Raw genomic sequence first — 22320 nt, forward strand, 5'->3', positions numbered from 1 at the left:
ACCCTAAGTCGATTTGTTTTGGAAATACTTCAGTGTGCACATAGTGGTGGTGATTAACCTAACCTGAACTTTTTCGCTATTAATTTAAGTGATCTTGTTAATTTTAACCAACGTTTTGAATGCTTACTAAACAAACTAATGACAAAGACAATTAATAATAAGAAACCACCAATTATCATAATACCTAAACTAATTAGTTTCCACGATTATACGATTTAAATGTTCTACATTCGTGCTACAGATACCAATACATTAATAGTAATTGGATTTGTTTAAGGAAAATACTAAATATAATGCTATACTAGTCTAACTATGCGGTTAAAATAAACAAAATAATAATTGTTCATTTGCGTCGTAAAGAGAAACAACTGACAGTCAGTCTTCAACTTCATTCTCTGACAACTTCACTTGTTTTGGAGTTGAGACTTGTGGGAGCTTGCCAGCTATTCGTGTAACTGCGTGGAGATGTTCTCTCTGCATCTTCTACGGCATTTGCCATGGGGAGCGTTCAGAGGAGTTGTTCGGACTAATATCAGCCGCTGAGTTTCATTATCGGATGTCAAGGCAGAATACAAAATACCATCCGTATCACCTTCGTATCGTATCGTATTTAGTTAGTATATATTTATTTCATCTTCTAAGTGAATGCTCTTAAAACTCTTAATGAGAAACGCAAATATACCTAAATATACCTACAGAATAATAAATACAAATTAAAAAAGAAATTATTGAATGTTATAAATAAATAATTAACTTAAACCATATTTATCCTCTTCAAATTATTAGCGCTACTTGGTTATTTTATATTTTCTGTGCCTCTTCTTCTTTACTACTTCTCTATTACTGGAGGTTGGCCGTCAGCCTCGTGAAACGTGTATTGTCCTATGCCAGATGTAACAACTCTCATAACTTATGACAAGATATTTTATTTTTCAACCCCCCGGGGTTTGAATTGACCCTATAAGTTGGTGTGGAATATGCAAGACCTTTTTATTCCTTTAAAAACAATGTAAAAAGCAAATCTTACGATAATGTCTCAGTTCCGTACATAGTAATAGTTCAAGTGGAAAACGCGCGATTTGTACGAAGTGACCTCTCTTTTACGGACAATGCAAGGGGATTGTGTAACTTAAAGAATATTACGTACGAACGTCCGAAACGCGTTTCATTGCGGATGTATACCGTAAATAATTTTTAATTGAACTCGAAACAGAACAAATCTAATCTAACCAGTTGAACATAAACCACTTCTTGTATGGAAATTGTATTCGTTTTTACAACAAACTCCCAAGCGAATTATCACTGAATAAATTCAATACTCTCGGTAAACGTCAATTAATCAATAAAGCTTTTTTTATAAATTTGACGACTATTTCAATGATCCTTACCGTTAGGATTAATTTGCTCCATTTCAAACAATTTGTATGACTCAAAACTTAGCTATTAAAAAGAGCGGCGGAGAGTTTCTTGGGAACTGGTAGTAAATGTAAATTTTTCAATTTAACATTTTTTCTGTTGACATTCATAAGTGTACCTATATGAATAAAGTTATTTTGAATTGAGTAATTACAATTTCAGTATTATTCCGTGTTTTTGACTGCGCTACGGGTGACAGTTCTCTAATCGTAAGATTTAGAAACAGGATTGACAACTAACTAATGACTCCCGTCTATCAAAATACAATTTATTTTTGACATTTAATACTCGTTTTGTTACCCTAATACAATATGTACTACGAAACGGAATTTAAGGAAATAAAACTAAATATAAAATTAAAATAAACCATCAATTTACACTACTTTTTAAGACCTTCTGGCAATTCGAAGTGGTAGAGGCCTGATTACCTGTAAGGTACTCCTACCTTTAACAGGCATCGATCTCACAAAAGCTTTTCTTTCTATTATAAATAACTGTTACTTTATTTTGTACACAATGTTTGTAAGTTTTTGTGAGAAAAATAATTATTAATAACCTTTAAGCTTTAAACTGCTCGTACATAAAATACCTTATCAACGTCTTCCAAGCGAAAAATAATTACTACATTATATCTTGAGGGTTATCTGGATCGGATATGCGACTGTTTTGTTTTGAATGTGATTTTGGCTACTACTCATATACCTTACAATATAGTCAACGAGAAAATGAAATCCCTACTAAACTAACTGCCGCGTTTTGGAGACACTTTGACCCCGGAATTTATTATTTCTGTTATAATCACTGATGTACGATTGTAAGTTGAGTCCGTACGCGTATAACTTCCGAACGACTGCACTGCAAACTTTAATAAAATTCAATTTAATTCATAATAATAATTAACTTACTATGTGTAAGTGAATAACACTTCTGCTTGTGATCTTTCAGGTAAATTCGCAGGGCACAATTTAACATTAATACGAAGATACAGACCGAATAATAGATAAATAATCTAACTATGGTGTTACACACGTTTTTAAATAAATACTTTATAAGTTTATTTCCTGAATAATTTCCTGTTTATACAATTTAATTATATACTAAACATTTCCACGAGATATTTGTTTTACCTATAGTTGAATATAGTAACCACAATTTTTTCGCGTATTTTATAAAAAGCAGGAAATATTCAATTGTATGAACTGGACAAGGTTAACTAGAAAATAAAATCAGTAATTAAAATCGTATTATTATTTTATTGAATATAAATATACATAATATTATTCGAAACTTAAGGGCCATGCGTAAGCACAATACAATTAAAATATATAACTGTGTTATCATTTTAGTATCTGTTAGGAAAAGTTCAGCCAAACGCTTGCCAAATAGGCCAATTAACAAATGTTTAATATAAACGTTTATTACCTTATAACGATATTAAAACCTTAAGCTCAACGTGACTAGAACCTTAATGGAACTTTTTAATTGCTTTATTGAATCGTGCGTCAAATTGATTACGATATGGGTTCCCGTATACAACACACACAGCGAATCTCATTGTATCCGTGAGATTCCATTGAAATTGATAAAGGCACCGCTTGCAATACTAGTATTGCTTCAAACTTTGTCCTATCAAGCCGCGTGATGTGGAAGATTATTTGTTTAGTTAGCATCGTGGTTGCGACACCTACCAACCCTGGTGTCAACTTCACACCGATCAACGAATTTTCATTAAAACTACTAAACAATGTTTATGCTTTTCAAGAGAGTTTTGGTGAAAACAATGTGGCCATCTCACCTCTATCTGTATGGAGCATATTCTCTCTGCTAGCTGAAGGATCGGCTGGGGAGACTTTTCTGGAGTTAATGAGAGAGTTGCGGCTGCCAAACGACCTACGATCAACTCAGGCACTGCACGCTGCTGTGGCAAATCTATTAAAGAATTCAGATAGAGATGTCACGCTTAAAGGACAATCAGCTATGTTCTCCGACAAGAACTTAAAGATACACAAGGAGTTTTGTGATTCAGCAAATTATTATAATAATGAAGTGTACTTTGTTGATCCGACTAATACAACACTACTCGCGCAGGATATAAATTACTACATATGCGTAGCAACAGAAGGAAAAATACGCAATGCCGTGCAACCCAAGCACTTGGAGAATTTACGGATGATATTAGTGGACGCTTTGTACTTTAAAGCAAGCTGGACGTATCCCTTTGACCCTACTCAGACGAAAGAGGAAGCGTTTTATAATTGGCAAGGAAAGACAATTGGTTCAGTCAACATGATGTATCATAAGGCAGCTCATAACTTCGGAGATTCAAATCAAATCCGTGCTCAAATATTGGAAATGACATATGGCAAGAAGGAACAGTTTTCAATGTTGATTCTTCTGCCATTCGACGGGATGCCGATAAAGGCCCTGTTGGACAACCTAGCGAGCCAGCCATTAAACTGGATGACAGACTTCAAATATGGTGAATTACCGGAGATAGATTGCTATATACCAAGATTTAAGATATCCACGCAAGCAGATTTAATACCACCCTTACAATACTCAGGAATTCAACGGATTTTTGAAGCTGACAAGGCGGAGTTGCCAGGTGTATCTGACAGTCCCCTATATATTTCTAAAACAGTGCAAAGTGTTGAAATTGAAGTGACCGAAGAAGGTACTGTGGCCGCAGCATCTACTGTCGTTGGTTTAGAAGACCGAATTCTAGGACAGAGGTTTGAAGCGAACAAGGAATTCGTTTTTGTCATCACGGATCGAACGACTGGTCTAATATTATTTACTGGTGTGTACGCGGTGCCACAAATTGTATAAATTATTGAAGAAATAAAACTGAGGCTGAGTGGTGGCTTAAATATTCGTAAAACTATTCAGAGAGAAGCTTCACTATTTTATACTTATAAATGACTGATTAAATAAGTTTAATACTATACTGTGTTTAATTGCGTTGAATCGTTAATGATACCTATTTCCATCATATTATTTGCTTCAAAATACATAATTATTTGTTTTTAATCGACATTTCAATTGTTTAAGGATTATTTTAAATCGATGAATGTTTTGGACATTTATCGTTTAAATCCGTTTGAAAAACAACTTAAGGAGTTCAGGTACCTCTCATTAGAATTATTCGTGAAAACAGAATAAACGCTTATTAGTATTAGGTGAATAGATTTTTTCAAATGACTCGTCAAAAGCAAAATGACTGAATACTGTAGAGAATGCATTATATGGTATACTTTAATAATTAAATAAATAGATTAAACACAATTTGCAAGCCGTGTTAAATTTGTAAACGATAAAAGTAACTTTATGTTGTAAATGACCATTATTGTCATGTGTTTAGTCACCATGACATTGAATTACAAATGCGTTATGTACTAGGCATATGTAGTGCTTTGTGAATACCGAGTTTTTTCTGTTTAACTATTGCCGAGGTCAAAATATATATAGTGTTTCAGAGATCTTTTTTTTATAAATGAACTTAAATCTCTTATCACAAAACTGAAAAAAATAATCAAAATTGGAGACATGTGACACATACAATTAACAAAATATATTGCCTTAATAATCCAGCCAATTTATTAAATTATAAAAAAGTGGTAGACGAGTTTTATATTTACCAAAATCCTTATTAACTTCATTTAAATCTGTAAGGAAATAAATCATTTTAACTAAATCTGTCTCTTTTCATATCAGCGTAAATACAATTAGCTAAAAAGTGACGAAAGAGTGATTATGTTATGACAGCAATAATACTGATTTGGTTTTTATGATTAATGCCATTCTTCTTCTTCGATACTTTATCTTTGTGTACGTTCTTGACAAAACGATTCAATCCTTAATTATCTACCATCTTATTCATGTCATATACTGTAGACAGATACATATAAATATATATATATACGACGACATCGCTTTGAACAACATACCGGTTATATTAACCAAAATAAAAGGTCCCGGCTGAATTCTATTGTATTAGGTACTTAAAAACAACGTCATTGGCTGTTACGACTATCGGTTTTTAAGACCAACTATGAGACCAAAGAAATACTGCCTTCGATGTCGTTATAACAGATTTTTACTTTATGTATATGCAACTGTGATAACAAGTATGGTACACTATTTGAGGTGTTTAAATAGAACTTTTTCAGCAGTGTTGGTGCAGTAGCTTCAGCGAGCAGCTCTCATCCCTGCGGTCGTGTCATCGCTACATCTTTCGATTCCCAGCTGTGCACCAATGGACATTCTTTCTATGTGCGCATTAACCATCCGCTTGAACGGTGAAGGAAAACATCGTAAGGAAATCAGCCTTAGACCCGAAAAGTCGACGGCTTGTCTCAGCAACAGGAGGCTGATCACCTGGCTATTAGATTGGCAAACGATCATAAAACAGATACAGAAATCTGCAGCCTAGACCTAAATAAAAACGTGTGGCGCCACAGATTTTTCAATAGATTTTTTTCCTGTAAACTGATCAACGCAACATATTAATTCGCCAATAAAGATCCAGAATGATCGCAAGCGCGATCCTTACCTTACCTCCAGTACGATCTACTATGCAATATTATTTAAGTGGGTTATTAGTAATAATATATTTATAATTATACTAGCTTGACAATATTATTTGTTTAAAGCATTTAACTTATAAATATATTACGTTATTTTTGTACGGCTCGAGGGACCAACATTTACGGTTCCTGAATCAGTGTGGATGTTTTAAATAATGTAAAAATATACACTATTTATTATCAACCCGCATTAAACAAAAGTTTTAAATAATTGTATGCTATGTAATGTAAATGTTGAATAAAAAGTCCTTTGGCTATAACTCCGACGATTTAGAAAAACGTCTCACACATAAAATTAAGTATGCCTACGTTAACAAAATATACAATCTTAGTTAGTACAAATTCCATAACTAGACATTACAATTGCATTATAGGAGCCGTGATCATAAGGGACAGTAGCTCGTAATCTAACAAATTAGCGTTTAAATCTATAGTAATTTAAAGAATGTCTTTTCCAAATTATAAGAAATCGTGATATACATTATCCGTGTGTTTATAGTACATTTTACGCTCTTTGGTAAAATCGAGAAAGTTAATAAATTAATAATCCTTCGTATTCATCGCGCTGTACATTATTACCGTACATGTCAGTTAAAAGTCGACACGCTTATCCGTTATAACGCGTAGGGGGCTCACGAGTGCCTGGCCGGACTTATAAGAATTGGTAAGCTTTTTTCTTGTAGAACCCTAAGTCGAATTGTTTCGGAAATACATCAGTGGTAGTGGTTCCAAATAGTGGAAATGCGCGGCAAAATCTGGCTTAAAAAACGCTCAGTTGTGGAATGACGGACTTCGAGGTGATAAGAGCGGACTTCTAAGCCTAAAATTACTAGGTAAATTAAGTACTGCATAAACAATTATATAAGTGGTAACAATAATATTGAAGTTTTTACAATTTACTTCCCACGTAAATGACATCAGTGTTGTGCTACGGCCACACTTTTGGGATTCATAATAATAATAAGCCTTTTATTTTTTTGCAAAATCAAAATAAAGTAAACTTAATCCTATTATAATTTTTTTAAAGTAAATATATTACACTAAATTAGTTGCAAATTTTTATCTGTACCGCCTTCGCAGTTGAAGGTCTCCTCCAAGAATCTCCTGGTATCTCTGTCATAGGCAAACTCCATGCAGCTCGAGCCAGCCGTTTTGATGTTGTCATCCGCCCATCTCCCACCATTATTTTATTGTACTTTACTAGGTGTTCGTCGCGATCATACTCGCGTGTATTGAGTCTCGTCGTGCACATAATAAATCCCGCGAGGTACATGATCATTACTTGGTTGCGTAGATTATTTTTGGGTAAGTTTTATTGATAATCGGAACGCACATAGCTAATAGAAGCTCTCAATAAGGAGTATCTTTCATCCGACAAATCAGCAATTATTTTTATCTTAACGCAAACGCTTTATAATATTAGTATGTTAGTTTTTTTTATTTTTTTAGCGCGCATTAGACTTACTTAGCCGCATTTAGTGTGCTCTGTGTTTTTGTTACAGTAGTAATATAAATAATTTTATTGAGTATAAAAACCTTGAGCGTATGGGGCAAGATCGGGAGGTGAAGAAAGCATACCTGAGCCAGCCTCGTGATTGGAAAACAGTTGGTCGGCCTAGGTTCTGGTGGATAGCCAGAGTGGAGTAGGACCTGCTGCAGTTGAAAGCCAGCAGTTGGAGGGAGGTACCATAGAACAGAGAGCGCTGGAAGATTCTCATTTCGGACTCCAAGACCCTTTGGATCGCAAAGCCAGCGGCGTAAGTGAGTATAAAAAAATACATTTTTGGATAGTGATGCATTTTTAATTTTTACGGTTACACAAGTTATAATAATTTATTTAAATGAATGAAAATAAATGAAATTATTGAATGTTTCAAAAGTAATAATAACAAACCTGTGGGATCTTAGCATAACACTATAATAGCGTGACCACGACATTGAGTTTTATCGAAACAATACAACGATTTTAGTCATCTTTTAAAACCGGCTTGTAGTCACACGTTTTTCGATCAACATTTTTGTTGAATCAAAATGTTTGTAATTGGTGGTTGGTAATTAAGAACGGAAATATTTGATGTGATTCTGCACGATGTATTTTGCTTACAGTCAGTAAATGTGAACATACTGCAATGTCAAATTTCATCTCAAAATCTGACAACATTTTTTATTTATGTCTTGTGTCAGCTATTTCTAAAAAATATACTTCAGCAAAAGGCTTTCATTGTTTAGTGAACAATATAAAACTAACAAATAACTTGGTAATTCTTCGATGGCACTTTAGTGCTTTTTATCAATTATTTGATGACATGAAGTTATATTGAGTTTGTTATTATTTTGTAATAACATACAATAAAAATAATAACAATAATCCGGTGGCGTTACAACCCAGGTCTCGTACCGACTCAGATTTCAGCATAAGTTGGATTAATGAATTATCCCGTATTAGCGTATTTTTAATTTTACAGACTTTAAACAGTAAAAATACATCGGATCGTTGTTATTGTTTTAAGTCCCACAACCCAAACACGGGCAGACTTTATTGTGTTGTTAATTATTTTTATAACAAGTCTTGTTTCTCAGGTAAATAATAAACAATTTCGCATTTCCTACAGAACATTTTATTGCGCCTATCAAAATTATAGAGCAAAGGAAGTCATAATGTCGTTTACATTTCTAAAACCGTGGCACTTAACAGATATTTAAATATACTTAAAACGTGTTTTATAACCTCGAAATAGCTTATTCAATATATTGCCACAAACATTACTCAGCCTTTACAGTAATCAATTAACATTCTAGGAAAATGACTTTATCAAAGTTGGGAATTACTAACATTTATTATTATTACAATATTATCCTCCACGTTGAGCGTGAAAACAGGTTTTAAAAGTGATGGTCGGTCAGTCGCCATTGAATCAACAAAATGTATTTACTTGTCGTGTTTTGTTTTATAATAGGAAGTCGGGCACAAAATTTTATTGATTTTAATAAAAGAGTGAACATCTTCGGCATAGAGTTAATGTATTTTACGCATCAAGAAATACACAATACATTAATATCGCCGTTCGGAGTGTGGAGTGTTCTTACGGGGTTGACCACCGGCACCACAAATGTGAGTAAAACGCAGCTGTATAACGTTCTGCGCCTCCCCAACAACGACGTAAGAATAACAGATGCCTATAAGAGTTTGACTCAGAATTTATTAAACAACACCATTGTTCAAAGCAAGAATAATTTATATTACCATATGAATAATACAATTTCGAAACAATTTGAAAACAAACTGACTGATCCCTTCGATATTTTAGCAGTAAAGCTTGATTTTAGAGAATCAGACACGGCTGCGTTGGTTGCGAATACAATTATATCCGACGCTGGAATCAAAACCAATAGTGTATTAAACGATACTGATTTTACAGACGCAAATGTGATATTGACATGTGTCATCAAGTTTAGTGGTCTCTTCGAATCGCCTTTTAGTAAGGACAGGACAACAAATCGGCCATTTTACGTGAGCCCCAATGATATAAAAGAAGTGAATATGATGCAGCAAACTGGACAATTTCTTTATTCAAAAATAGATTCCATAAGATCCGAAGTAATTGAGATGCCTTATACAGAAAATAATATATCCCTGATTGTGATTCTTCCCAACAAAAATGTTTCTCTAGATAATTTATATGGCGGTTTCATTAGAACATCAATTGACGATGTTCTACGTGAGCTGGAAATGGAAAAAAAGAAGATCGTGTCAGTTTCAATACCAAGATTTAAAATAAGATCAAATTTAATTTTAAATAAACCATTGAGTCAGATGGGTTTAGATGTTTTTACACGATTCGCGAGGTTTAATGAAACGTCAAACAATTTTTATGTTTCCAAATTGGTACATAAAGTTGATTTGGAACTTATTGAATCTGGTATGAATAATCAATTACAATTGGTTCCCGCCAAGATCTTCGTAGCGGATCGTCCATTTGTATATGTGATTGTAGAGAAAACTACAAAAACATGTGTAGTTAGCGGAATTTTCACGCGACCTATGCTGTCGTAACGTTTTGGATTAATGATCAGACCATAAAACAATAACTTGGATTTTAGTTGAAACTCGTTTTACCTATACTCAGAAGCAAGATGCGTGAGCAATCTTTTAATTAATTTTTGGCATTAAAAACTGTTGAGATAAATCAACTTAAATATAATTTAAGAATTTGTGTTACCTTTATTTTATTGCAAACCTATATAAATACGGTTTCAGACTGATCAACAAGTAAAATATCGCAGGGAAACAGGCATGCCTTAGACTCAAAATGTCAAATGTGTGGAGGCACAGAAGGCTAATAATAATAAGCTTCCATTCCACAGTAGTCATACTGAGTGATACGAAAAGTACATACATGGGTAGTCAAAGAAAAAAACAGTAAACTAGATTTGTAGTTAGTAGAAATAAAGTTTATAAATGATCACAAAACATACAGAAATCTTAGGCCAAGATCATGGCTTTCCCGCCACCGTTTTATAAATAAACTATCTGATCCAGCAAACGTCGTTTTGCCATGTATATTATTTTTTTAGCCTAATAAAAATAACCTATGTACTATAATAAAAAATAGGTCTTCATCGTAGAGTGATGACAATTAAGGGTTGTATGTATTTTTGTATGATGTATCATAAAATAATAAAATTAAAAAAAAAACAGTCTAAAAATATTTTAAAAAATTGTGGTAGACACCCCTTAACACTTAGGGGTTCGGAAGATAGATAGAAGCCGATTCCTAGACTTACTGTATATTCAAAAAAAATATATAAGCATCGGTCGAGCCGTTTCGGAGGAGTATGGGAACGAACATTGTGACACGAGGATTTTATATATATAGAGATAATGACTTATAAACACTTTTGAATGGCATTTTTATTATCTAAAATCAGTATTATTTATATATTTCTCAACATATTCGCTATTTCCTTCAACTAATACACTGGCTACAATCTTCATAAGTGTATTTTTGAATGCGGACGTCTTCGTGAACTCCTCGAAGGCAATTCCGTTGATATTTCTCTCAATGTAGTATTCGAAAGAGTTCCATAACATTTCTCTTAGACGTAGTATGTGATCTGCTTGGCTGAAAAAATACAGGTTAAATATATCACACTATGTCAGTTGTCATTTTGACAATTGAAAAGTAATTTGATTATTGACACTTCGATTTTTACATAAGGCATTCAGAAGCTCGGATATAAATATGGAGTAAGAATTTTCATGAGTTGATTCCCGGCGAAATAATGCTTTTTTTATAGAACATGGGACAAACGGGCAGGAGGCTGACCTGATGTTAAGTGATACCACTGCCCATGGACACTCAATGCCAGAGTGCTTGCTAGTGCGTTGCCAGCATTTGACATTCTGCTGATTTTTGGTTTTCAGTGACACAGGCATGGGAAATCACCTATCTATACTAAACCTGAACTTTGATATATATTTGATATTTAAAAAAAACTATATAAACAGTACGGTTGTAATGTATTTGTAAAATAACTGGAGTCGTGTTGGTCTAATGGCTTTAGTGTACGACTGTCATCCCAGGGGTCGTATGTCCGATCCCCGGCTGTGCACCGATGGACTTTCTTCTAACTAAACATTGCCTCGAACGTTGAAGGAAAACATCGTAAGAAAACGGCTTATACTTTCAATACTTTCAATGGTTAGGGAGCGTTTAAGTATTACATAACGAATTTTTTATGCTCTTGTAAAACGTTACGATGCGGGGCGGAGATTGATTACGCGTTATCATTAATAAAATCCACTTTCCAGTGCTTTACACCACATAATGGTAAGTTTTAGGTGTAAAGACTCACTGGGGGTGGTCACGTTTTGCTATTGGATACAGAAAACGTTACGGCTCGTTTCATGAGGGGGTGGGGGGTGTCAAGAATCTCCAAAAATTTACGTACGTACGTAATACTTGAACGAAGGAAGCGTTTAAGTATTGCGTACGTTACGTTCAAGAGTTACGTACTGAAAAGCGATCGTCAAAATACGTACTTTTTTTTGCAAAGTCCCAAAATTAATCTTACCTTGTCGGCACTTCGATTGTTAGTCTGTGTTTTGGCAAATACAAATCTGTCGTGTCTTCTACGCTGACTTTCTGAAAAATGAGAAATATTGGAAATATAATATATAGTAACGATAACAAAGATAGTAATAACTCTATTACAATTAATGAAATAATTGTATTATTTGTATTCATTATCTATGATAGTAAAAACCTTTATCTAATTTAACTTTATTTAACCAATTTCTGTAAAGTTGCATATAGTATATCATTTTTCGAAAAATAAGGTCACAAAGAAGTTTCACTTCTTACCTTTGTACACTAGTACACGCACACATTTTTTTATTTTACTATTAGTTATACATATATAAGATATATTGTGAGGATTATCAAAATAATCCACAAATTGTTTCTCAAATAACAAGATTTTGTTTTATTTATCACGCCTTTAAAATATTACATCAATTATTGTTTAACTATGAAAATGAAAAAAGAAACGACATTTGAAGTTCGCTAATATCGCTTCACAATTATATCCTTTAACTTATCTCTCCACAAGTTTTATTTATAACAATAAAATGATCTGAACGTCCATCCATCCATGTGATTACATCGCGCGTCACTCCGATGCGTCGCCTAGCAACTTCCACAGACAACATAAAAGACAAAGCGCGTCAAATTCAAATTAATGAAATGTCATTTCATTACAAAATTTAAAAAAAACACGTTTTACCGGATTGTAGCTATGTATTATTGTTATAAACTTATAATTATTTACATAATTTTAATTTTTTTCGATGTTTCGCGTGCTTTATAGCGTGCGTGGTCACGGTGACTGAAGACAAAAGGTGTCATGAATGTCAAAAAGTATTACAGATGTAGAGAAAGTTGTGTTATCTGTATTTATTTCCCCGGAGTTGGTATCGACTAAAAATGACTCACGGTGTCCTCGATCTTCAATCCGTTAAAAAAGTGTTTTCTTTAAATGTGTAAAAGTTATTTTAATAAAAGACAATACTATCATTACACTATTAAAAAAAAAACAAAGTCAAAACATACCTTTTGGACGTCTCCCATAGAGAAGAGTAGAGCAGTCAAGGGTGATATCAAAGTCGTCTTATGAACGACCAGCGCTCGGCGTTCAATCGAATGATATCCTCCGAAATAAGTCAGTAAATTGCTATTGTGTTTGCGCTTAGTTATTCCGTAGTTAATACTTTCGCCGCCTATATGGGCGCGTTCGCCTAAACTGGAAAAACATACATTCCTTTTTAACAAAAAAAATAACAACAGGGAATGTATATATGTATGTGTAATTAAAATCCTTAATAAGCGCCTGGTAGATAGTACCGGTGACCAGAGCTGGTGTTTTCCTCGCTCAACGAATAAGTATCGCAATACAGCGGGAAATGCTGCAGCGTTAAAGGTACAGCATAGGGACCAAACTTTTTAAATTTGTTTTAATCTTCTTTTTATTAATTTTTAATTACTTTTATGATTACTATGTATATTAAGAAAATTATAAATACTGTATATTTCATTCTTATGATTACTAAAAAATATATATATAAATGAGTCGCAGCATCACGCGTGAACGACTGGACCAATTTCGCTAATTCTTTTTTTATTGTGTTTGTTATTGTCAGGAGAAAGTTCTTATGAAAGAAGATACCGATCATTGAGGTGTATAAGTTGCGTAAAAAGCTCCGGTGTTCAGATTGCTCTGCCGTCATAAATTATGAATTTTTAATATTTTGACATTTACACGTTAATTTGACGTAACTGATTGTGTACTCACTCATTACTATGTGGATTATATAAACTTTTACCTTGTAAACAATTCCACCGCTGTCTTCAATTTCCCTTTAGTTTTCACCATTTTCTTTGTGAAAAGTATTGTATTAGATCCGGATAATAGTATCGCTGACGTCATCTCGTCTATATTCGAATATCTATTTAGATCCTCTACTTCTGGATTTTTCTCTAACATACCACATTTAAGTAAGTGCTCCAAGTGTAGGGTTGAGAGTGCTGGAAGAAAAAACATATATTTGTTGAAACTCCTAATCTTTTCTATTTTTTTTTTGTAATTTTGTATTTTTTTTATCAACCAGTATGATTTTGTAATTAATAAAACTAATCTATTCCAAGAATGCTAAACTTCGAACTTTAGGGTCCGGTCAAATTCCACTTATTATTAGCTATGCATTATTATAAACTTATAATTATTGTAGATGATTTTATATTTTCCGACGTTTCTCGTGCTTTATACCGTGCGTGGTCACAGTGACTGAAGACAAAAGGTGTTGAATGTCAAAAAGTATTACAGATGTAGAGAAAGTTGTGTTATCTGTATTTATTTCCCCGGAGTTGAAATCGACTAAAAGATGACGGGTTTTTGCAGAAATGACTGATGAAAATAGAGGATCCACCGTGAGTCGGAACGTAAAACGGATCGAAGAAAAGTTAGTTCTTTTCTTCGATCCGTTTAAAAGTAAAAGTGTTTCTTTAAATGTGTAAAAGTTATATTAATAAAAGACAATACTAAATAATTTTCAGTTGTCTGATGGAATACTCAATAGTGAAACTACCAATTTCTTAAAGAGTTTTCTGAACTTTGAAATAGTACGTTCAAACGGCTAAAATATTTTTCGGGCTGCATAGGAATGTAGAAAGACTTTAGTCTGTATCTCTCGCAATATATATGTACATTAAAAGAAATTAAAAAATATACATAATTGTAACATTAATATAACCCAACCCATTTACTTTTTTATTGGTATAACTATTTATTTTATTATAATTAAATTGCGTCGTTATGAAAAAAAATGCATTACGTAATACTTGAACACAGGGAGTGTTCAAGTATTACGTAATGCATTTTTTGTCCTCTTGTAAAATGTTACGATGCGGGGCGGAAATTGAATTACACGTTATTGTTAATATTATTTTGTACATTCCAGTACTTTACACCACATAATGGTGAGTTTTAGGTTTAAAGAGTCACTGGAGTTGGCCACGAAACGTTTTACTATTGGAAACAGAAACATTACGGGTTAACGTGACGTTAAATATATGTAATGGGGGGTGACGTAATCACGCAATCCTTGACCCGTGACCCATGCTTGAACGCTCTCTAAATCACTTAATAAGATTTTTTTTAAAAATACTAAAATTAGAAATCGATGTATGTTCATAGTTTTTAAAGTAGTTTTAAATTTACAAAATAACTTAACACACATTTAACATACGCCAGCCGGTCTTTCCTCAAACCGTACATGTCGCACCATCCATCCACTTCTCTCCATCCAACTTCCTCCAGCTTTTGCTCGAAGGAGTCCTGAATCCAGTGTAAGGCCGCGTGATCGGACGTCAAACTAAATTTTCGCTTTATGTTGCGAATCTCTGAAAAAATACTAAATCATATTTTTGGCCAAAAATACAGCCTTAGCAGGTTGTGAGCAAATGACAAATTCTAAATTTACATTTACCACCAGTTTGGTAGTAAGGCCGAAGAGCAGGCAAGAAGAACTGGCTCGAAACTCTTCGTCACTCTTTTTAATCGCTAAGTTTTAAGTCATACAAATAGTTTGAACTATAGGAAATCAACTACAGCAATAATATTAAATTAATATTGTATATATGTAAGTCAAACATAGTAATAATACTCATTTCATATACTATAGTTAGGCTTTATTGGGAGGAATTATTTATTAACATAAAAGAAAAAGTAAAAGCGTGGTCTTTTCGTTTTTTTATAAAACGTATCGTTAAACTTAATAAAAACAATGTACAGTGTGTACATCCCTCCCTCGACGACGAACTTCCTAAAGCAACGAAATCAAATAGCTTTGGTTGGTTTAGCTTGGCTTCCATACAATGATACACTCTACATAGCCACCCATTCTCAAACACGACAACAATTGAGTAATCAATTACTTTTTAAATTGCTAAGTCCAAGCCCGCAATAAACTCGACTGTCGGCATCATGCATACGAACTTTCTGAGAAATTCGTTATTTTGTTTACAAATTGGGATCGCTTACACGTGTAGACTATTGTTGACCATGACTAATAAGTAGGAGTCATGCGAGTAATATATACGTTTTTCTTCTCTCCATTTAACAACATCTCTTATAACACCATAAAATGCACTGTGCATAGGAATGCAGGGCATTCATCACATTCAGACCAAGGTCGCCGAGTCGTCCCAGATGAGTTCGCTCAACGCTGGGAGCTTCCCCCGGACGCGAGGCGTCTATTGACCGAGAAGAACGCGGCGACTCGCGCCTTCGCCAGAGCACCGACCGACGAAAACAGCAGAGCACTCCGCGCCTCGCAGCGCCAAGTCAAAGAGCGCATGCGGAAAATTAGAAACGAACGCTGGGACCGTCTTACCAGCGAATTGTCACCTTCGCACACGGCCTATTGGTCTCTCGCGCGTTCCCTTAAAACCGACACGGTGGCGTCCATGCCCCCTCTCAAGCGTCCAAATCTGCCTGACGCATTCGACGACGACGAAAAAGCCGAGTGCTTAGCCGTCAACCTAGTGGTGCAGTGCACCCCGTATCTCGAACATAGCGACCCGGCGCACGTCGAACACGTGAACCGCGAGGTCGAACGCATCGTAGCACTGCCCCTCCCTCCCGAGCCGCTCCCTCCTACGTCGATCGCCGAGGTCAAAACTCTAATAAAGAGTTCACTGCCTCGTAAATCTCCAGGTCTCGACGCCATCTCGAACAAGGTCCTCCGGTGCCTCCCGCCCCATCTGATATGCCTACTAGTGTCCATTTTCAACTGCCTCCTTGAAAACTGCACCTTCCCGGCGCAGTGGAAAGAGGCCATTGTCATTGGTATTCACAAAACAAGGCAAACCCCGTAACAACCCCACCAGTTACCGCCCCATCAGCCTTCTCAATACGCTTAGCAAGCTTTACGAGAAGGTACTTAAAAAGCGCCTCCTAGACTTTGCCCTAGATAAGGGGCTCATTCCCGATGAGCAGTTTGGCTTCAGGCCGGCCCACTCGTGCGTTCATCAAGTCCATCGAATCACGGAGCACATCCTCTCCGGGATGAATAGCTCCCTGAAACCGAGAGCCACGGGTGCGCTCTTCTTCGATATAGCGAAAGCTTTCGACAAGGTCTGGCACAACGGCTTGGTTTACAAGCTCTACCACCTTAATGTGCCACTAAGACTCGTGCGTATCGTACACGACTTCTTGTCCGACCGCTCAATGCGCTATCGCGTAGAAGGAACGTTATCGTCTCCTCGCCCCATCATGGCCGGAGTCCCTCAGGGCTCGGTCCTCTCGCCCCTTCTGTTCACGCTGTATACCGGCGACATCCCTAGGGCTTCAAATATGGAGCTAGCCCTGTATGCCGATGACACCGCTCTCTATACCACTCACAAAGATAGAGGACGCTACCACGTCGTTAGGCGAATGGTTTCGGAAATGGGGCTTCCAAATAAATCCCGAGATTCATGAGAATCGCGACCGGTGCGCCCTTCTATGTGAGAAACGTCGATCTCCACCACGACCTGGAGCTCCCTACCATAGCCCAATGGATGAAGTTGGCGTCCACACGCCACTTTGACAAGGCTCAATCCGCTGGTGCGTAATAGCATCAATTATTACCCCTTCCCGACAAAAAAGGCTCGTAGGAGGCCCCGACACATACTAATGGATCCGGATGATCCAATCGCCGTATCAAACGATAAATTAAAAGCCGCCCGCGCGGCCAAAAATAATAAAAATAGCCAATCACAGATTAGGGTAAAAAACCGCCTTCACCGGGGAAGGCGAGGACCTTTACTTCGCACTTCGCTCACTCCAGTGAGCTTCCGTCCTGCCCTTCAGGCGATTGACCGCCCCGCGACGGCCCAAGCCGAGGTTCGAGTCTCACAGGAGACGCCCTTGCGCTAGCCGCGGGATAAAACGCCATTCTGGCCGAGCTACGCTCGCCAAAACAGCCCGAGCTGAGCTGTAAAGGCCCTTAAGGCCAACAGCGAGATTCCTTCTTCAAAAAAAAAGCAGGGCATTCGTGCCCTTCAGTGTCGTTATATAGAGTTTATTATGTACATTAATATCATCTTCAATTAAAAATGAAAACGATTTATTTTATCGATCTGCTAAATACATAGATCGATCGATCATAAAATATAAGCGTGTCGCGTTTTCTTAAACGCACTGTCTAAAAGTCAAGATGGCGCCTCGACCACACTCGAGGCACGCACGTGTACTTTCTGATTAGTACGACCAATACGAACAATAGTCGTACTTTTATTCGTTAAGTTATTCAGAATTAGAAACACTTCAACAATAACAAAACAAATCAAAATAAAATAAAAATCTTAAAAGTAACACAAACAAAACCTCAATGAAAGAAAACACTTTTTACCGGATTGAAGCTATGTATAAACTTATAATTATCTTACATAAATTTAAATTTTTCCGACGTCTCGCGTGCTTTACAGCGTGCGTGGTCAAGTTTATAGTCAATAATACATAGCTTCGATCCGGTAAAAAAAGGGGTTTTCATTCAACGTGTAAAAGCTATGTTAACAAAAGACAATAAAATCCCAATGATTAGCAGAAGTAAGAATAACATACAACGGTCAATTGACTCGGAACATTTCGATCGGAGCATTCCCTGACATATATATTAACCTCTTTGTTAATACATCATATATTTGAATTATACTAACCATCTTTCCTGTCCGCCGCATTCGCGAAAACTTCGACATTATCAGAACAATGGGCGACCAAATTCCCCGCAGCGACGACATTCCCAACAATGGCCGAATGCAATACGCCCCTGGCCAGACGAGGAGATATGTTCAGGTGGGACACCAGTACTCCTAGACGGGTCAATTGCTCTGTCTTTGAAAGAGCCCCTGGAATTCAACATTCTAATCTTATGGAAGAGGAAATAGGGCTTAGATTTAAAAATCACACTTTCGTCAGGAAGGTTTATCGCATACGTTACAGAAGAGCTGTATTGCCACTGGTTTTTTTTTAAATAGGGGGGAACGAGCCTAATGGACACCCATAAACAGCAGTCCCATAGACCTCCATTTTAGGGTGGAGGGGGCATCTTTGGGGGCTGAGTATTCTCTCTTTTAAATAAAAATTGATTTAAACAATTCCAGACTTTGAGCTTCAGTTAAATTGAACTGCTTAGAACGAATAATTGTTTACCTAAATCTATGAGGTCATTGACAGCGAATCGTAATGAATCCTTGCTCGGAGGCTGCGGAAGTTGTGAGAGGAAATCTTCCACTTTCTCATCCGGTGCATAGGTCTTACAATCCAACACTGTTTGGTCTAATGGTATCCTGAAAGCCGTAAACGCATGTTATTTATTTAGTGCTAAAATTTTGTAAAAACAACCAAGACGATCCACCAAGAGGTTGTAACACTGGTTTTTATTAAGTTTAGTATGCATTACCTAGAACCTGTAGGTTCTAAACAAGGCTAATCTGCAAAAAGCTAAACCCTATTGTAATTGAAAATCTAGTATTCTTGGTCACGTGACTATTTCCATAAGTTGATTGAGCCACATATGTACAAGATTCTTGTCTGGATATTAAAAATTCTGAAGAAATATATCATTCGGGGGTAAATAAAGCAACAAGAAAAAGTAAAAGACGTAAAACCATTAAATTTGACGTACACGTACACGAAGGAGAAGAAATCCAAAGGACGTGAAAAACACAGCAAAAGCTTATTTTAAAAAATACCTTAATATTTCTGGAGTCGTGTGAGGTGTCAAATCAGCCTCCTTCTCTTTTGTATACAGTTTGTAGCAGGAGCCTGAAATTTTAGATATCAGTAAAATGTATGTAATAATAATAAAATATATATTAAATCAATTTTGTGTATAGTCAGACAGGGTAAGACATTTAGTATTTTTTTGTTTATAAACTTATCGATGGCCTCCTTGAAGATATAAGGGTGATAAAAAAAAATGGAAAATTAAAAACTGTATTACTTCATTCGCACTTGACATATAAAGTTAGTGTCGGAACTATCGACATATTTATATGTTTGCAGACTGAATTCACAGTAGCGATATTGTGTATATTATGTGATTAATATTATATTTTATATTTCTCGAAATTATCGTATTGGCATAGTCTGTAAGGATAATGTATGTATTTCTGTAATACATATAGAGACTGAAAGCTGTGTTATTGGACACTTTCTTATGTTAAATATCATTTTTATTAAATTATGTTAATCTTAAATTGTGGCTTAAAAGTGCGACTCTCATCCCTGAGGTCGTAGGTTCGATCTTCGGCCTTGCACGAATGGACTTTCAATGTGCGCATTTAACATTTGGTCGAACGGTGAACGAAAACATCGCGAGGAAACCGGCTTGAGGCTGATCACCTATTTGCCTGTTAGATTAACAAAAAAATATCATTAAACAGATACATAAATCTGAGGCCCAGACCTAAAAAGGTTGTAGCGCGACTGATTTTTTTGTCTTAAATTAGGCTAGATCGTAATGTCGAATTATTTCTATGTGCAATTTGTGAATAAAACAAAATCAACGGCACTACAACGTTTTTAGGTCTGGGCCTCAGATTTCTGGATCTGTTTCATGATCATTTGTATATCGAATAGACAAGTAAGTGATCAGCCTTCTCTGCCTGACGCACGCCGTCGACTTTTTGTCTAAGACTAGCCAGTTTCCTCACGATGTTTTCCTTCACCGTTCGAGCTAATGATAATACGCATATAGAAAGAAAATCCATTGGTGCACAGCTGGGGATCGAACCTACGACCTCAGGGATGAGAGTCGCACGCTGAAGCCACTAGGTCAACACTGGTCCACTTTAGCAATTTCTGAATAAAAAATAAAAATATATTATGTTAAATATTAACCTGGCTGAACTCGTCCCGCCCTCCCAGCGCGTTGTTTTGACCCCGCTTTGGACACCCATACTGTTTCCAAGCTTGCTGTCCCTAAAAATATTTAGAATAAAATACATCTATGAACTAACTGGTATCTAATTGTAATGTCTCCGTTCCTACACTGTAAGAAACAGTCTATAATAGTCTTTTTATAAATATTTTAATATTACTTTCGTGTTGTATTTGTTACATACACTTTTATTTTGTATGTAATATAAATGTTGCCGCTTTGAAGTAATCTGTAATAGTAGCTTATTTATATAAAAAGATTTTTTACAGAGGGGGCAAACGGGCAGGACACTCATCTAACGGGATATTTCCAACCATGGACGTTCTCAATGCCAGAGGTCTCGCGAGTGTGTTGCTAGCTTTTCAAGAATTCTAAGCCCTAAGTCGAATAGGTTCAGAAATATAGTATTGTCTTTCGTTAACATAGCTTTTACACATTGAAAGAAAACAAATTTTTAACCGGATTAAAGCTATTTGTATTGTTATAAACTTATAATTATTTTACATAATTTTAAATTTAAATTTTTCCGACGTTTCGCGTGCTTTACAGCGTGCGTGGTCACGGTGATTAAATTATGTAAAATAATTATAAGTTTATAATAATACAAATAGCTTTAATCCGGTTAAAAAATTGTTTTCTTTCAAGGTTCAGAATTACTTAAGCTCGAACGCGAACGAAGAGGTGATACGAATGGTATTTTGTATTCTTCCTTGTCGTCTTATAATGATACTCAGCTACCGGTATTAATCCGAACAACTCCCCTGAAAACTCTCAATGGTAAGATGTACGGGACTAAGATTATAATACGATTCTCAAGTCACATTCTCGTCTGGAGTTTCTTATCGTCACCCTTAGACTTCAAAATCAGTCCTGTATTAAGCACAGAAAGCTAATCACCTACTTGTCTTTGACCAAAGACACAAGAAAATATGACATCACAAATTTTACACTCATTAACACAGTTCTTCATGGAATAGGCATTAAAAAAATTTGGTCCTTCGAATCAGAATGTCGATGAACGACTTACCGGTGCCCTGTTTGACTCTGTTTTCTTTGTGAGCGCCTGTATCAATCACGTGAACCACATCGGGAATGGTGACCGATGTTTCCGCTATATTTGTGGAAAGAACTATCTTTCTAACGCCTGGCGGTGGTTTATTGAACATTTTTGTTTGATCTGCTGTTGATAATCTGTAATTATTATTAAGCCTTTTAAAGAGCGTAGGTATTTTACCGGTTTATATCTCAAACTCGTTATGGCGACAGGTCTTTAAATGGCATTTTTTATAGGTATTTATAGTAAAAAATTTTTTACATTAAATACCTATGATAAAC

General features: G+C 35.7%; 3 protein-coding genes across 3 annotated transcripts in view; 2 read left to right on the forward strand and 1 right to left on the reverse strand.

Annotated features, from left to right (window-relative positions):
- Positions 1–375: 375 nt before the first annotated feature.
- On the forward strand, positions 376–4361 carry LOC123710798 (serine protease inhibitor-like). The gene has a single exon (XM_045663011.1). It carries the CDS (start codon positions 3058–3060, stop codon positions 4243–4245), a length of 1188 nt encoding a protein of 395 aa, XP_045518967.1. The 5' UTR covers positions 376–3057; the 3' UTR covers positions 4246–4361.
- Positions 4362–8835: 4474 nt separating this feature from the next.
- On the forward strand, positions 8836–10550 carry LOC123710799 (ovalbumin-related protein X-like). Its single transcript, XM_045663013.1, has one exon. It carries the CDS (start codon positions 8926–8928, stop codon positions 10054–10056), a length of 1131 nt encoding a protein of 376 aa, XP_045518969.1. The 5' UTR covers positions 8836–8925; the 3' UTR covers positions 10057–10550.
- A 355-nt stretch (positions 10551–10905) lies between these two features.
- The window catches only part of LOC123710794 (ATP-dependent RNA helicase DHX30-like), a 36738-nt gene continuing 25323 nt past the window's right edge, over positions 10906–22320 (reverse strand). The window contains exons 13-22 of the mRNA XM_045663008.1: positions 22013–22176; positions 20946–21026; positions 19796–19868; positions 19254–19390; positions 18761–18949; positions 15296–15460; positions 13885–14086; positions 13115–13304; positions 12078–12148; positions 10906–11125 (exon numbers count right to left, since the gene is read on the reverse strand). Coding sequence (XP_045518964.1) covers positions 10918–11125; positions 12078–12148; positions 13115–13304; positions 13885–14086; positions 15296–15460; positions 18761–18949; positions 19254–19390; positions 19796–19868; positions 20946–21026; positions 22013–22176 — 1480 coding nt within the window. The 3' untranslated portion in view covers positions 10906–10917. The remainder of the gene's footprint in view (positions 11126–12077; positions 12149–13114; positions 13305–13884; positions 14087–15295; positions 15461–18760; positions 18950–19253; positions 19391–19795; positions 19869–20945; positions 21027–22012; positions 22177–22320) is intronic.

This window comes from Pieris brassicae, chromosome 6, assembly GCF_905147105.1.
Source record: "Pieris brassicae chromosome 6, ilPieBrab1.1, whole genome shotgun sequence".
NCBI lineage: Eukaryota > Metazoa > Arthropoda > Insecta > Lepidoptera > Pieridae > Pieris > Pieris brassicae.